Here is a 17,253-nt window from a genome sequence, read left to right as displayed (position 1 = left end):
CCTTCCCCAGCCCTCCCCAAGGTGCCTCCAAGAGACACACACACAAGAGAGGTTCCCATCTTCCCGGATGACTCACTCGGATGCCTCCTCCCCCAGCTCATGGGCCACGTAGATGATGTCGGGGTACCCCATGCAGCTGGAGATGTTATTTCGGGGATAGTAGAAGAGGAAGATGAGGCACATCTCATTCATGGTGCTGGGACCTCCCTGGGGAAGAGGAGAGAGACAAGGATGGAGAGACAAAGACACAAAGGCATGCAGAGAGGGGAACTAGGCGGCTGGAAAACAGTTGAGGTGGTCGTTCTACCAGCGACGCAGTTTGCCTTGTCCCTTAATGTACAGCCAGCTCACTGCTGTATCTTCTCCTCTATCCCCGATCGTTGGACAATTAGTGATGTTATTTCCAAAGAACTATCCCATATATCTGCCCTGTTGGCCATGTTTCCACTGCTGCTGTCCGGGTTTGGGCAAGATGATCAGTCTCCTAGCTGGCATCGTTGCCCACCTGTCCCAGTCGCAATCTGACCTCCGTAGTGCTGCCAAAACGTTTACAGTTTGCATCGTGTCATCTTCCATTTCAGAAACCTCCAATGGCTTTCAACAGTCCATTAAACAACAATCAATTATGACTGAACAAATTATTTTATTCTATATAATAAATTCATTCATTCCATTTGTTTACCTGGCGAATATTCACAGAGCTACAGCGTCAGGCCCTGCTGTCCTGGAGATGCAGGTAGGACAGGCTCAGCCCTGCCTGATACTCTTTCCCCTCACCCCCCTCCTTCCCAGTGCATTTCTTCAGACATCTCTTCCCACTTCTCACTTTCTAACCAACCCACTGGTCTTCGTGCACACTCTGTGCTTTCCTTTCACACGTGGCTTTCTCAGTCTTTCTCTTCTCTGGGATTCCCCACTTTATGTGTCTAAAGCCGGACCCACTCACATATAGTACACGTTCAGTTCGCTGTAGTAGAATCTTACTATTTTTTCCTGTGAATTGCCCTAATGCATTATCCTCTTCCCTTGCGTATGACATATATCACTTTCTAATTTGTATTATAATCATTTGTAGGGCTAAATATTTTTTTCTCAATAGTATGCAGCCCCTTGGGACTCCCACAAGCACTGAACCACACCTGACACACAAAATGGGTGGCTTCCTTGTGACCATAATGACAATAGCTGACTCTAATTGAGCCTCTACTACCAGTCAGGTAATGATCTAAGTGTTTTGTACATGTTAACCAACTCTCACAATAATCTTAGGAGATGGAAGTGGTATTACTCTTATGTGAATGAGGAAACTGAGGCACAAAGAGGTTGAATCACTTGCTTCAGGTGAGAAAGCTACTAAAGGATTGTGCTGATGTGGAAGCCCAGGGAGGGAGGCCCCAGAGCCCATGCTCTTAGCCACTCTGACATGCTCCCTCTCCATGGTCTCAGTGGGTCACTGACACAGATGTCGGGGATCCTGTACCATCCTAGGCGCGGAGGAGTGTGAGAGCATGAAAGGCCCTGTGTGAGTGGGTAATGGCTCTTCAGAAAGGAAGGGGCTTCAGTGGAATTCTTGGGGTCACTGGAAAGCCAGGGTGGGACTTCCTTCTGGGGCTGTGGTCCTGGTGCCCATGTGTGGAGAGAGGTACTCACGAAAGTCATGGAGTCACGGTCCAGTGTCTGGTAGTGACATTCCACCAGCAACTCATCTCCCTGTTTGGAGTGGAACAGAAGGCTGAGAGTAAGACACAGAGGGGCTGCCGTGGCCTGAGAACGATCTTGGATGACGATAATGAGCTCTGACGCTGCCTCCCCAACCCCGCCATGCCTTGCCCAGATGCCCACCGGCTTGATCACCACCCGGGCAGGTAGATCTCGAGTCTCCTGCAGGTTGAAGTCGTAGGAATCATCTTTACAGATGGTTTGGAGTTGTGTTCCATTTCTAGAGGGAAAGAAGGGGAGAAGACAGAGTAAGAAGGTGAAGTCGAGAGAGTCGACCAAAGATGCAGCTCGTGGCGTCATTCTGTGAGCAGATTGTCCACAAAAATGAACAAAATCTCCTTCTTCCACAGCCTTATTCCACTCACCTCTACTCTAGGGATGGTTCTAGCTCCTCCTTACTCTCAACCAAGCATAACTTTATGTTGCATAATAAATAGCCGTTCTTAAAATTTATTCCCACCTACAGAAGGGAAAGCTTCAAATCAAGGTCTTCTCTTACCTGTATTGCACGGCCTGCAGAGCCCGCCCCGCCAGGTGGGTGTGCAGCAGGTAGCCATACACCTGTATGTCGGGCACGGGGGCCCCGTTCATCTGGAAGGGGGAGGAGGCACACCTGGTCTGTTAAGGGCTCTCATCCTGACCTGCTTCTTGGTCTTCCACCATTGATATTTGACACCTTCCTCTTATGACTGACAACCCCTTAATTCTTATCGAGCCCCCCAGCCCCTCTTCCTGCCCCACTCCCCTTGCCCTCAAAGCCCTGACTCCTCTCCCTTGCATGAGTCATGTGAGTGAATTTCCTGAGCACCAGGCTGTGAGCATTCTCACGTCTGTGGCTCAGGCTGTGAGGGCTTGTGGCTCAGACCAGATCTGTGATGGGGAGCACGGAGGGTTTGTTCCATCCCAGCTTCACCTCTTCAAACTTCTCCGTCCTACACAGCCCGTAGGACATGAAGGACTCAGCGCCCGGGGGTATGAAGTGGATGGGGAAAGTGAAGAAGCCCAGCTGGAGGACGCCCATGTCGTATTTGCGCAGCTGAGAGCTGTAGTACACTCGAATCCCCGAGGAGTCGTACACACCTAGTGCAGAAAGGCACAGTCGCAGAAGGTAGGACGGTGCATCACAATGTGGAGAGAAAGAGGCCCCAGAAAGCTGGGGTGGGGCTATGACCAGAAGAAGTCGGCATGCATCCTGCAGCACATTCCCAAGACCTAAGGGAACCAGCCAGCCCCACCAGCTGCCCTTCCATAAACCCTCTGGCCTCTCACCAGGAAGGTTGTGAAAGTTGCTGTAATGAACCTCCAGTCGGATCCACTGAGGGTCCAAGGGGGTCCCAATAGAGATGCCCACGTCATCTGGAAACTGGTAACTCTGTTGGGGGGAGGGAGATTTGACAGCAAGAGGGCCTGGGAAATAGGTGCAAGGATCCAGGGCTCCCCCCACCCTGCTTTCTCACCCTCATTTCAGACCTCCCTGTCCCTTGGTCCTTCACCAGCCCTGCCACCCCCGTTGCCCGACAACATGCACCCGCTTAGCCGGTGTTTCCCCCACCACAGGACTCACTGTGCCCCCGACAGCCCAGCCCACGATGACCTGCGAGCAGAGGGAGAAGGCAGGGTCGGCCCCGTAGCAGTCGCTGATGCCCGTCGGGAGAGCGCTGGCGTTGCCGCAGGCGTACACCAGGATGTGATGCACCATCGTCTCATTGTGGTCGATCAACTTGGGCTCAAACTGGGCAGAGAAAGGAGAGCAGAGCGTGGTCAAGACCTTCTGTGTCAAGTCTGTATTCTCCCCGTGTCTTTTCCCCAAATAAAACTGTGCCATTCCCTATTTCTCTGTGTCTTTTTGTCTTTCATTCCTTCTCTCTGTTTTTGTTCCCCAAGCTGTCATCGTCCCATCCGCTCTGTTTGACTCCTCTCAGCTCCCACCCCTTAAACCGCTTCCCAGAGAGCAGACCATGCTGAATCTAGGGGGGGCGCATCCCAGCTCTTCTGACTCTCCCTGGTAACCTCAGTCAGTTCTGTGTATCTGAGCAAGTACCCACACCATTTTGGATTCTCTTTCTAAAGAACAAATGGCTCCCACACATTTGCCACAGATCCTATTTTTGTTTATTTGATCAAAATTGAAATCCCTCAAATGTGAAACTGGGTGACCAAGTTTCAGTTCACTTCAGCCAGACTTGGCTGAGCCCCTGGTGGCCCTTGGCCATATCCCCTCCCTGCCTTGCTTCCCCTGGGCTGAGAGAGCACAACTCTGGCGCCAGAGTGGGGCTTATGCTTTGTTCTTTGCAAACACTTATTGATCTGTAACCTTCATCAACATGTCTGTTGCACCATGGGGCTTAAATAAAACAGTGCTGGGAGTTACAGTCCTGGGTTCAGGAAGTTATATAACTACGATGTCCACCAAACCTGCCTGGGTCCCCGTTTTCCCAGCCACTTCCCTATAGCTTCCCCCCAACAGTTTTTCAGACACCATCCTTTGGAGTTGACTGTGCCCACTGCTCTGCTCGAGCGCCTCCCCCTGCCTCATCAATGCGCCTCTTTGGTTTGCTGTACCTTGTAGATGTGATGCTTCTTGCTAACGATGGGGAGAGGGAGAAACGTGCAGGCATACGTGGTGTCATCCTCTGGAATGAGGAACTGGGGAGGGGCACAGACGCTGAGCGGGCTGGGAGTGAGGCTCCCAGAGAATCCAGCGAAAGGCCGGGCCAGGGAAGGGAATTCACATTAGGGTTAGATTGGCAGTCCTTGGGGCACGAAGGGGAGTCCAAGTAACCTCCATCCAAGGAATGTGCTAAATGAGGGGTGGGAAAGAAGGCTCTGGATTGAGTTGGGAGATGAGGAGGGAGCTGGGAACGGCTGGGTGGGGCGGAGGGGATTTATTACATCAGTGATCTCCAAGTCATGGATGATGGTGTCCTCAGGGACGTCCAGATCATCAGGGTGGACTACTTGAAGCAGGAAGATGGACTTGACAAAGGTACGGTCCCGATCCAGCTTCAGAGTGTCATCCAGGCCGTAGGCAGCCAGCACCCTCACGGTGTCGCCCTGGGGGTGCCATGAGCATTGAGGGGCAGCACCACGCCCATACCTGCACCCAAGGACCTGCACAAGCCACTCGCTCATGTCTGCACAGTGGAATGGAAGGAGCTTCAGACCGGGAGTGAGAACTAGTCAGGTTCTAGTTCTGCCCCTGAGGCTAACTAGCTGGTAACGTTGAGCAAGTCACATCCCCTCTTGCATTCCCTCCCCGTGCCTGCGTCCACATCTGTGAAAAGAAAGGGTTGAGCTAGACTCTTAAGTCCTAACGCTCTAAAGTTCAATGAAATTGGGTAGGATTGTTCGAGAGAGAAACCTGGGGAAGGTGGAGTGGGCTCTGGATGATGGGCAGTCACCCTGCAGGGGGCTTGTGGCACGGGTTGGGACAGCGCCTGAGAAGGCTGAGAGGGACAGAAGTCCTGGGGACTGTGACTCTCTGCCTGACTGGGGGCGACGACACCTCCCCGGGAGTTGCTGCTTGTGATGAAATGCTTTTCACCCCTCCCTGTTTTACCGTGATGTCCTGGTCATGGGGGGTCGCAGGAGCGGAAGGGCCTGGAAAAGCGCATGGTGGTGTAGACAGCATCTTCCGTCAACCCGTGCAGCTCAGCATCCTGGTTCCCGTCCTCCTTCAAGGTGTCTTCGTCCACCAGGTGCTGGTCCTGGGGTCCAGTGCAGACCATGGAGTAAGAACCAGGAGCCCTGAATGTCATGCTTTGGGGCAGCAGGCATCCCATTAGCTCCCCAGGATACTAGAGTAGCAGAACCCAGGTCTTCTCTACTGTGTAGTTTCCTCCTAGGGCGGGGCAGAGTGTCAAGGGGTGGATTCTCAAGGAAGACGGATGGACCATGTCTGATGGAGTTTCACCACCCGACTTCGCTTTACTTCTCCCATTTCAAATCTCATCCCCATAAAACCTAAAGTTCCTGCACCCCTAATGCTTGAAATCTCATGCATTCTCTGAACTGTCTACGCCATTCATCCTCTCTCATGTGGCTTTTAACATACGTTGTCCTTACACTGTTAACTGACACTTCCCTATGTAAGCGCAGTTTGGAAGAGTGATTAAGAGTTCAGAATGGGTGAGATTGGGAGATGAGGGAGCTACTTCTGCATCTATAAAATGGAGATAATAATCTACCTCATAGTGAAGCTATGAGGTTTAAAATTCAAAAAATTCAGAACAATGCATGGCTAATCAAAAGTATATAACAATTTTGAGCTATTGTTGTTGCTGCAGCTGCTGTTAGATTATTTCATGCTGCTGTCTACCTGATTGAGCTTAAAGGAAATTCAGGACAGAGACTGTGTCTCAAACAGCTTTGAATTTTCCCCAGTGACTTGCATTTAGTGGGCTATTAGCAAGTAAGTGGTGCAAGACTGTCTCTCACAACCTAATGGTTTCATTCTCTTAGCTGCCTTGGAGATGTGCCGTGTGGAAGACCTAGATTGCAAACTCTACAATGGACCATTTCTGGAGAGAGAGATCAGCATTCAGCCGGAGTCCTGGGATTGTGCTTGGATATCTTTGGAAAATGTGGATCCTGCCTGGACATGGAGCCATCCTCAACCCAACAAAGACTCATCCTTGGAACAGAGTCACCCCTCAGACTTACCGAAAAATAGACATTGCCATCGGGCAAGACTCCTCCAACAACCAGATCACTTCCCACTCTGGTGTAGCGATTTGTGACCCCCAAGCCCACCCAGCCAGCTGTCTGGACCTGGAGCTCAAAAGTGATGACTTCAGCTTTAAGGTCAAAGTCCCAGCGCAGGAAAATGATGTTGGAAGGATCCAGGAACCTGGAATAACGCAGGCGAGATGTGGGACCCAGGCAGTTGCCTGGGGATGGGGCTTCCAGGGCCAGAAGCAGGAAAAGTCTGAAGAGAAGGGCACAGGCCATGTCTCCCGGGGCCTGGAGCATCTGCCCTGCAGATGGACACCCGAGAGCCCTGGATTTATATGTCCCTCCACCTGTGCCAGGCACCATGCCATGGAGGAGGGACAGGCTGGGGCGCTTCTGATCTGATTATCCTCTGGGTTCCGAGAGGTGCCCCTTACATAACTCTGGAGGTGAGAGGTGCCTGGAGAGGGTACAGGGCAGTTGCTCTCACTCTGGAGCAGGGAGCTGGCATGAAATTCTCAGGAGTGAATGTTCAGACTTCGCACCCCAACTCTACGCCAGTGTGCTGCCAGTGGGGGCCCTGCAGAATCAAGGAAGCTTAGTTTTCTCTCTTCCTCTTCTCTCTCTCTCTCTCTCTCTCTCTCTCTCTCTCTCTCTCTCTCTGCCCCCTTTCTCCCCTCATCTTCCCATCTGGAATCCGTGATGTTCTTACTGAACATGCTGCCCCTGGCATATGCCCCACCCCAGTTTTTATGGGCACTTTCCATTTTGTCTCTGTATTGAACCGAGGTGCCAGCAGGGTTGGGGCCACAGGTAGACGGAGCCTTTCAGCTTCCCCGTACAGCGCAGGAAGGAGGGCAGCTGCTGGGAGGGTTTGGGGGGGAGGCTGTGATTTCCCTCTCCGAGAGGAGTCTTTGCTACTAATCCCTGGAAGGACACTCAGAGGTGAGGGAACCATAATCAGCTCTCCAGAGGGACAAGTCTAGGGCAGCTTTGATTTTCTGCGCATTCCTGGGGAAGAGCAAGGAAGGGAGGAGGGGAGGGGAGGAAGAGGGAGAAGATGAGAAATAAACGTGAATTTGCCTTCAGGATGCTTTCTGCTCTACCTACCCCTCCTGCCATGAGTTGCCTTTCAGGGAAATCACATTTTAGTGACTCTCCACTGCAGGCTTAGCCCAGCCTCCCCAGTTACCAGAGCAGCGGTGTTAGGCAAACAGTAAAAGCACAGAAGGAATATTAGAATATCAGAACACTGGAACACAAAGGAACTTTAGATCCATTTAGTTTTCCAAAAATTCCAATCCACTTAATTTTGGATGAGGAAATAAGAGCACCAAGGGGTGACATGAGTGTGCTTGATCTGCCACCAAGTCAGTGGCTGAGCTAGCGCAGGATGCAGGGCTGCCCCGGCTGGCGCTCTTTTCATTATTTCCTTAGGTCAGGGACACCCACAGGCACCAGACCCCAGCCAGGCATTTCCACCATGGCTTGTCCTGGAGGAGGGAGTTGGTGTCACTTGATGGCTGCCTCTTAGGGAAGGGATCAAAGTCTTCCTTTTATCTAAAGAGTAATTTCCTCCTGGTGACTGACACCAGCTGGAAATCACATCACCTGACCCCCTGGTGGCCCAGCCTCCATTTGACAAGAGAGAGGACATGGGCCCAAGGGGCCTCCCCCAGAGACTGGACCCCACATCTTCACACGGGAATTCAGCTCCAGTCGGGGTGGGTAGGTGCGGGAACGATCTGCTTCCAGCTTCATTCAGTGCAGGTGTAGACTTTGTGTTACCTGCTGAGCTCATCAAAGCTGGTAAGGACCAGCCAGGTGTGTTTGCTGCTTCCCTGAGCACGTGACTGTAACTCGGGGTGGGGTAGAAAACAAATGCCCCAAGGAGGCAGCCACAACCCCCACCATGGTTGGCAGAGGAGGTAGGGAGCTGGGCAGCCACCTGGAAGCAAGAGGCTTACCTGGCCCTGGGCCGGAGCTGGGCCAAGACAAGGGGCGAAGGCAGAGCCTGGGGAGGCACTGACCGTGAGGAGCAGGAACGCCAGGGAGGGAGATAACCGGGGCGTGGAGACACTCTGATCCCAATCTCACCTGCGGATTAAGGCTGAGGGAGCAGGCAGTCGGGAGACAGGCCAAGCAGTCCTGTAAACCGAGACAGCCCGGATCCCTTATCCTGCAATCTGTCCTGCCGGCCAGAGCACTGTCCTTGAGGAAGAGTCAGGCTCCTCACAAAGGAGCGGGAAGTGGCGATGGCGGACTCAGGCGTCTCCTCTCCTGGACCCTCCTCCAGGACGCCAGGCGGTTGCTGCACCCTCACATGGGGATTCTCCAGGAAGATGGGTCTGGGGGCCAACCCTGCCACCCTCTGCACTTACCGAGCCACACCTGGAGCACGAGCTTGACTCCAGTGCAGTCCTGGGCCTTGAAACTGCAAAGTTTGGTTGGTAAACCCCTCTGTGCCTCCTTACTGTGGTCGGTGAAACGCTGAGGCTGGAGAGATGGTAGATACAGGGCCTTTGAAATCTAATTTCCCAGATTATTGGCTTGCAAGCTGTATGAAAAATGAGGCCACTTAATCAATGTTAGAAAGTTATGAGAATGCGTGCTTTTAATCTCAGTTGAGTACTGCAGCAATGAAAGACAAATGTTACTATTAATCCTGTTGTATTTTAATTGAATTTAAAATTTACCATTGCAGTAATAGAAGCCAACCCTTGTTGAGTGCTTAGTCTGTGCCAAGCTCTATTCTAAGAATTTTTCATGTGTTGACCCATTTGATCCAGTTTTCATTATGATCTCTATCTTACACGGGAAGCTGTCAAGGCCACTGGTCATACTTCTGAGTAGTGGCAGCACTATGAGTTGTTGGGAAAACATACTTAAATACGTAATTAAATGCAATTGAAATAATGAAATATTATATTATTATATATTAATATAAATTAATGAAATATAATAAAATATGGTTAATAAATAAATATTATTAAAAGTAATTAAAGGAGGAAAACATCTCCCAATCCAGAAAAACCTTTCTATAAATGTAGAAGAGATAGGAAACAGTTTTAATATTGGATAAGCATTAAACCAGGATGAAACTTTGCACATCAAAGTCAATCTGCTAAGAGATTGCAAAGACAGAAAGAAATCTCACTATTACATAACCAAGTGGCTCCAGCTCATTGCACACGTTTTCAGGATAAACAGTAATGAATCAAGCTAGTACCACTTGCTGCAGGACAGCCAATAAGTCGAGAGACAAGATGTTAGGGCAAGGAAAGCGACTTTTATTCAGAGAGCCAGCAAACTGAGAAGGTGGTAGACTACTGTCCCAAAGAAGCATCCTAAGTTAGTATGAACTTTAGGCTCCTTTCTGTCATGAGGGAAGCAGAAAGAGGGGTTGGGTTGCAAGAGGTAACCAAGGACTGCAGACATCTGGGCATCAATGAGGGTCTAAGGAGGTGGTAAACTTCTTTCCTCTTGGTCTGTTAACTTTGGAAGACAAAGGTCAGGATGTTCCTAAAAATCTTGAACATAGCATTGTTACCTGTGTGTATACTTTTCTTATCTTCCTGGGAGTTACTTTTGGAAAAGGAATGGTTTTCCCCTTTCTTCTAGCCTTCATACAGAGCTCAGCAGAGCTGAGCCTAAAGGACATTTCTGCAGGGGTCAGAAGCAAAATGCAGCTAGTTATGCTAAGCCTCCCTTCCGCTGTCACGTAACTAGTCCTCAATTTAGAGGACTCCGTAGCACCATTTGTCACACAGATATTATCCTAGATTCACTTGCTAATTAGCGTCGGTTGTCGTTTGTGTGTGCTAATTGGCTTTACCCAAAGAAAAAAATTAACTTCCTATATCTTCATAGCAGGAAGCAGTTTTGCTACTCAGTACAAGGTGATGCCGCTAAGTTGGGATCCTGTTGCCCCTTAGCGCTGGCAGATAGGATTACATTTCAAAGAAATTGTTCCTCGGTTCTTGAGGAAGAGCTTTCTGGATCTTAAATCTGGCAAGAGCCTTATTTAGCTTTTAAAAAAATTTACACACATTTCAAGAGACAAAAGAAGAATTTGCAGTTACAAGTTTGCTAGAGGAAATGTTCTAGGAAAATGGAGAGGAGGGGAACAAGAAGCATGAAGCCTCTCCTTTTTTTTTTAATTTCAGAATATTATGGGGGCACAAATGTTTTGGTTACGTGGATTGCTTTTGTACTGCTTGAGTCAAAGTTATAAGTGTGCTCATCACCCAGATAGTGTGCATTGTACTCGCTAGGTGTGAATTCACTCATCCCCTCCCCATCCCCTTAAATTATTCCCACTTGATTTCCGTAGCATTTTACTTCCATACATGCATATGCCGGCTGATCAGTTTGTTCCAATTTAATAGTGAGAACACGTGGTGTTTGTTTTTCCATTCTTGTGATACTTCACTTTGGAGAACAGTCTCCAGTTCCATCCAGATTGTAGCAAAAGGTATTAATTCATTCTTTATGGCAGAGTAGTACTCAATGGTGTACATATACCACATTTTGTTAATCCACTCATGAATTGATGGGCACGTGGGTTGATCCCACATCTTTGCAATTGTGAATTGTGCTGCAATAAACATTCGAGTGCAAGTGTCTTTTTGATGGAGCTTATGTAAAAGCTGAATAGCATGGACTTCTCACAAATCTGTCCTGGCTACCATCCCTGTTAGAGACCCAATTTGCCAGTGTCAATAACCAACCTCAGCCCAATTCAGTACTGAGTGCTCCTGTATCCGAGGCATCCTACTACCAGGGGGTGGTAGATGGGCCCCTTCCATCATCAAGGGAGTAGCTATTTGTTGTCATTGAAAATAACATATTCTGGATTTGAATTTTCTTTCCTTTGCCATCGTCACTGTCCTAGCACCACATTCCTTGAATTACCTGAATGCCTTATGTATTCCACAAAGAAAAGAATGTATTTTCCAAGCAACAAAGTCACCTCAGTGCTAGTGGTGGGCCCCAAGGAGAGTGCTGATGCCCATGGAATTCAGTGGCCTTACCATATGCACCACTGCCTAGAATTGGCTGGCCTTATGCAATATCAGGTTGACCTATTGAAATCTCAGCACCAACTCAAGCTGGGAGACATCTTCAGAGGCTGAGGTGCTTCTCTGAAAAATTAGCTCAAAACCACTTGTTTCTCTCTGAAAGAAAATTTTAGTTAATAAAATATGTAAATGCAAAGTGCAGTATGTAATTGCACTTAATAAGTCATACTCCCTAACCAGGCTATAAGACTCCAATAGTGCCCTTGTAGCAGCCACAGGCTGAACTCTTTAAAACTGTTCTTGTTTTTGTTTTGTTAACCCTAAGTCAACTGGCCAAAAACTCTCGGATGGTAACTGAAGCAGCAGAGATAAGATAAAAAGAGAATGAAAGAAGAAAGGAAAATGCTGGAGCGAGGAAGTGGAGTTCCTGGACAACTGGCATAATATAAAGGGCAAACGTGTATTAGGAGAGTCTGTCCTGGATTCCCTGTATATCTGCTAGGTCATATGTCCGAATACTTTTTTTTCTAGAATTTTACAGAAGTACATGCATTTTGGTTACATAATTTGCTGTTGTACAGTTTGAGTCAAAGTTATAAGTGTGCCCTTCAGCCAGTTAGTGTGCACTGTACCCATTAGGTGTGAATTTAACCATTCCCTCTCCCCCAACCTACTTGATTTCCCTTGAGTTTTATTTCCATATATGCACATAAGTGTCGATCAATTAGTTCCAATTTAGTATTGAGTACATGTGGTGTTTGTTTTGACCTTTGTGTGAACTTCTCATGTCTGAAGTAAACATCCAGAATCCTGCAACATGAATGACCAGAATCTATCTATGAGGTAGTTGAGAGCTGGGCAACCAGAAACTAAGTGCATCACCTCCCCTCACCTATACTTTCATTTAGTCACTCTTCATCAGACTTCCTTTTATATACCCAAAGCACATGTTGTCTAATTTGGTGTGTTTGATAGGCATTTTGGTGCCCCAAATGGCTATGGAGTGGCGTTTTTTCAGTAAGTCAATTATCAATTTGTTAGTGAGAACATAATTGCTACTTCATAAACTTCAACAGCCTAAGGTATTTTGAGTCTTTCATCCTCATCTATAGAGGAAGAAGTGTTGTTATGAATAGTCACGGTGAAGATATGTACAAATAACTGCTCAAGCACCCTTTCTGTTTAGTAGAAGTAAGACAGGTGAGCGTGGCAGCAATTCAAGGAGTCAATTTGGATTTAATTCTGAGGCTAGACATTGGAAATATTGTGCCACATGGTCCAGAACTCCTGCCTCAGTTGTTTCGGATTACATTTTCAATCCAGTGTACATAGTTAAAGAGCTGGGCATAGATGCCAACGTCAGCTCTCAAAATACATCCATCTGCAAAAGACATGATCCCTTGAAGTATCCCATTGCAGACTGCCAGGGCAGCTGAGACTTCCTGCCAGAGAAAAGGAAACTGGGTTATCTTTCTGGCAAGATAAAAGGAATAAAATGGGGAAATGAAGGCATTGAGAGTATGTTACCCTGCAGGGCTGCCTCCTTCCTGGCACGATTCCTATGCACACCATGTTGTCCCTGATGTTGTAGGTTTTATAGGCATCCCGACATTCACTTTGGGAGATTACAGAGACTTCCACAGTTTGCAGTAAATCAGGCTCCTTGGCTAAAGAAAAGAGAGAAGTGAAATTTAAGTGTTTTCTTAAGTATCAAGCCTGTTTTTTCTTAAACCATGAATATGTTTTCTTTAAAAAAAAATATTTCTCCTTCTACCATCAGAAAGAAAAAGAGAACAAACACTGAGAGAAATCAGAACTGCAGGAGTATAGTGAGGTATAAGGAAAAGGAAAGGAGAGGAAAAGAATAAGTAAGAGGTTAGAAGAAAGCCTCAGTGGGCAGAATTGCAAAAGCCAAGAGTAGAGAAGGTATAGAAGCATGCCTGATTCTGACAGAAGAATGTTGTCTTGAAGTCAACAGACATCACATGTATCTTGAACTCACATATATCACATATGTTGTAGCTCCAGGTGGAAACATTGCACATACTGTTCACAGGGACAGGGTGGGAGGGCAGGTTGATCAGTTTCACATAGTCATTGAGTTCAATTTCTCTTTGCAGCTTTATTAACATGATGTCATAGTCAATAGAAGTGACTGAGAATTGTGGATGATAAATCAGCTTCTCATAGTCAAGTACCTGCAGGTGGCTTTCACGGAAGTCTGATGGGATTGTAACCCCAAATACCAACCGAAGCTTTCTGGAACAATATGGACATTAATGAGAAGATTTAACGTAGATGGCTTCTCCATCCTCATGGGCCTTTATTATTCCTTCCCACAGACTTTTTAGTCTACCCTTGAACATGCTCCAGAGACTTTCCTAATTCCATTTAATCAGGAGATGGTCTCAGGCAGGGATTAAGGTCTGTGCCCAATCTGAGAACCCAAAGAGTAAAGTGGCTTTGGGGGCTTGTCACTCACGGCAAGTTGCAGTGTGCAGCTGTGACCACCCACAGAGGGTGGATCAGGGCTCCGGCGCAGGGCAAGTAATCAGATCTCAGGTAGACCAAGTAGGGGGGAGTGTCGGCAAGCATGTAATCTGGATTGAAGGCCAAAACAACTGAAAAGAAAGGCATGGACAAGCAATTCTGAGGTTACTTAGTCATCATTAGAAAAGCTAAAGTCAAGCCATTTAATACAGTCCAAGTTTCCCCTGTCCTTTTCTCCAGCACCTTTGTCTGTAAACCAAATCTATAAAATGACCTTGTTTTAAAACATGAAGAAAATGATAAATGGTAGAAACACATCTGTTTCAAAAAGTAAAAGGTATTTGCCTTTTAAATGGGCAATATTCTTCAAATTAAAATATAAACTTTTAAAAATACTTTCCACAGTGCAGCAGGTTCTGTGTTAAACCAATTCTTCTTCTTCTTCTTCTTTTTTTTTTTTTTTACAGTTTTTGCCAATTTTAGAATGCTTTAACAAATCTTATCTTTTTGTCCTAAAATAGCACAAGGCAGAATGATATAAGTGCCATTACGAGAACTGACCAAGTGCTAATGTAGTCTGAGGAGGAGGGAAATCATCCATTGACTCAACAAAAAGACCACTGAGCACCTAGTATGAGCCAGGCTCTGTTTTAGGGACCTGGCTATCTAGTGAACAAAACGGGTGTCTCTGCTCTCATATATTCCAGCGAGTGGAGACGTTCCATAACAATTAACACAATACACAGCTAAACTATATAGTATGTTTGATGGTGATCACTGTTACGGGGGGAAAAAAGAGAGTAGAGGGAAAGGTATTACCAGGATGCGTGTGCACATGTGTGCGGCGAGGCCCCGTGCAGTCTCACATCAGCAGTCAGGGCAAACCTCACTGGCGATGCTGGACAACAACGTGAGGTCAGGGAAGTTCAATGGTCAGGTAGGTGCCTGGGGTAAGGGATCCCAGGTGGAGGAAACGGTTGGAGCAAGAGTCCTAGGCCTGTCTCAGTCACATCTCAGAGGCCAGGTGGCTACCTGGCGTGAGTGAAAGGGAGCAGAGCGGGACAGGGGCCACCGAGGTAACAGAGGGTTTTATAGAGCATTATAAGAACTTGTACTTGTCTTCGGAATACGACGTGGAATGACTTCAGGGTTTTGCACTAAGGAATGAGGACAGTTTCCTCACTCTACACCTGTAGCAAAATCGAAGCAGAGGGGCCTGTGAGGAGCTTCATTCGATAATGCAGGCAAGAGATGATGGCTTGGACCACAGTGAGCAGTAGAGGTGGTGAGATGTGATTGCGTTTGGGATAAGCTTAGAAGATAAAAGCCAGAAAGATTCTCCTAACAGAATGAATGTGGGGTGTGAGAGAAAGAGGATTTATGGCCAACTCCAGGGTTTTTGCTGAGTAACTGGAACCATGCCAGGAGATACCTAGCTCTCCAACATGCGGCCGTGCCCTCTGTTGTGCAGAGCATCAATCAGGCAGGAGTGGGACCGGTATGAGGCTGTCAATGTCCATGCCTCGCCCAACAGCACACAAGCAATCTGCCTGAGGGGGGGCAGGCAGGCTCTGTCACAGGAGGAAGCGTGGCAGGGACAGTGGCAGTGGTGAGGGACAGAGAACCAATGCTACACTTGAAGTCCAGGACGGTGCCTCTTGCCTTCACCCAACTTCCATGCTCCCCCAGGGTTTCTCTTCGGCAAGTAGAGAGACAAACATGCAGACACTCACCAGGCAGGTTCAGGAGAGCCCAGAGGGGGAGGAACTTCATGATGGCGTTGGACGCCTTTTCAAGGAGTAAGGTTCAGCTCAGGATTTCTGGAAAACATGAAGAGGAGCGTGGGGAAAGGACTAAGTAAAATAAGGTGAGAAGAGCTTCTAGGGGTGGAAAAAAGTGCCATTCGAATTCTTTCAGTATCGGGGTTCAGTTTTAGAAAAGGTGCCCGTCAGTCAGAGTAGGGGGTGGAGTCAGCTGTCAGAGGGATAAGAACAGAGGTCAGGGGACTCCGTCCCTGACACAGTCGAAAATGGTTCTGGAACTCCAAATTCTGCCCTCCCTCCTCAGGGAAGAAAGTACCTAACCTGAGAGAAGCAGAAGTTTATGATGTCTCCACAGCCTCCTCCTCTCTGGTCTCCTGGTTGTCAAGCCCTGAAGGCAAGTCCCTCTCTGAGCTGTGTGTAGGAGACTGCCCCTCCTGTCTGTGTGATGCTCACCCTCGCTTGTGTGATGCTGGTATCTTTCTCCAGTGGACATAACCCAACCCTCTGGCTGACACTGAACTCCTCTTTGAAATACGTTAGTCCTCTCCTTCATGTCACCATTCATCCATTTATTCACTGAACCAGCCAAAAAATAATTTATATGCTGTGTCTAACTTGTGCTAGGACCTGTGCTTGCTGTGGGGGATGCCTGAATTTAAAGACACCATTCCTGGCTGGGCGCGGTGGCTCACGCCTGTAATCCTAGCACTCCGGGAGGCCGAGGCGGGTGGATCGCTCAAGGTCAGGAGTTCAAGACCAGCCTGAGCAATGGTGAGACCTCGTCTCTACTAAAAAATAGAAATCATGTGGCCAACTAAAAATATATATAGAAAAAAAATTAGCCGGGCATGGTGGCGCATGCCTATAGTCCCAACTACTTGGGAGGCTGAGGCAGGAAGATCGCTTAAGCCCAGGAGTTTGAGGTTGCTGTGAGCTAGGCTGACGCCACAGCACTCACTCCAGCCGGGAAACAGAGCGAGACTCTGTCTCAAAAAAAAAAGACACCATTCCTGCCTTCAAAGAGCTTATAGACTAGCGAGAATGATAGGTATTTAAGCAGACAGTTACAAAACAAAATATTCAAGGTATGCCACAGACTAGGCAAAAAATATTTGCAAAACACATACCTGCTAGAGAATTTATATATAAGGAAATATTAAAACTCAACAATAAGAAAATGAACAACACAACTTTATAAGTGGGCCAAAGACCTACACAGATACTTTACCAAGTGTTTTAGTCCTCTGGGGCTGCCATAACAAAATACCACAATGTGAGTAGCTGAAGCAACAGATAACTATTTTCTCATGGTTCTGTAGATTAGATTCCATGATCAAAGCGTTGGCAAACTCAGTTTCTGGTCAGAGCTCTCTTCCTGACTTGTGAAGGCCACCTTCTTGTGTCCACACATGGCCTTTCGTCTGCACACGCACAGGGAAAGAGAGGGAGACTGAGTTTTTTGGAGTCACCTTATAAGGACACTAATCCTATCAGATCAAGGATCCACTCTTCTAAACTCATGTAACCTTAATTACTTTGCTAAAGGCCCTATATCCTAATATAATCACATTGGGGTTTAGATTTTCAAA

General features: G+C 47.7%; 2 protein-coding genes across 2 annotated transcripts; both read right to left on the bottom strand.

The window, feature by feature from the left end:
* Positions 1–72: 72 nt before the first annotated feature.
* On the bottom strand, positions 73–6,669 carry LOC123647149 (putative DBH-like monooxygenase protein 2). The gene is given in 12 exon segments (XM_045564394.1): positions 73–207; positions 1,651–1,710; positions 1,843–1,939; positions 2,219–2,310; positions 2,633–2,799; positions 2,989–3,091; positions 3,284–3,451; positions 4,282–4,365; positions 4,612–4,773; positions 5,279–5,299; positions 5,301–5,426; positions 6,382–6,669. Coding segments are annotated over 12 exon segments (1,503 nt in total).
* Positions 6,670–12,703: 6,034 nt separating this feature from the next.
* On the bottom strand, positions 12,704–15,674 carry PRSS58 (serine protease 58). The gene is made up of 5 exons (XM_045564935.1): positions 15,635–15,674; positions 13,894–14,032; positions 13,414–13,670; positions 12,939–13,078; positions 12,704–12,853 (listed from the first exon to the last, which is right to left on the bottom strand). Exons 1-5 carry the CDS (start codon positions 15,672–15,674, stop codon positions 12,704–12,706), a joined length of 726 nt encoding a protein of 241 aa, XP_045420891.1.
* Positions 15,675–17,253: the final 1,579 nt, after the last annotated feature.

Source organism: Lemur catta, chromosome 11 (assembly GCF_020740605.2).
Source record: "Lemur catta isolate mLemCat1 chromosome 11, mLemCat1.pri, whole genome shotgun sequence".
NCBI classification, from domain to species: Eukaryota; Metazoa; Chordata; class Mammalia; order Primates; family Lemuridae; genus Lemur; species Lemur catta.
This window is presented reverse-complemented; position numbering and strand designations above follow the sequence as displayed.

Excerpts from the sequence above, each read along its gene's own strand:
- PRSS58 (XM_045564935.1), bottom strand. The coding sequence starts at position 15,674 with ATGAAGTTCCTCCCCCTCTGGGCTCTCCTGAACCTGCCTG. Across the intron at positions 14,033-15,634 it reads GGCTCTCCTGAACCTGCCTG|TTGTTTTGGCCTTCAATCCA; the intron begins GTGAGTGTCTGC and ends CTTTCTTTTCAG. Across the intron at positions 13,079-13,413 it reads CTACAACATATGTGATATAT|CCAAGGAGCCTGATTTACTG; the intron begins GTGAGTTCAAGA and ends TCTTTTCTTTAG.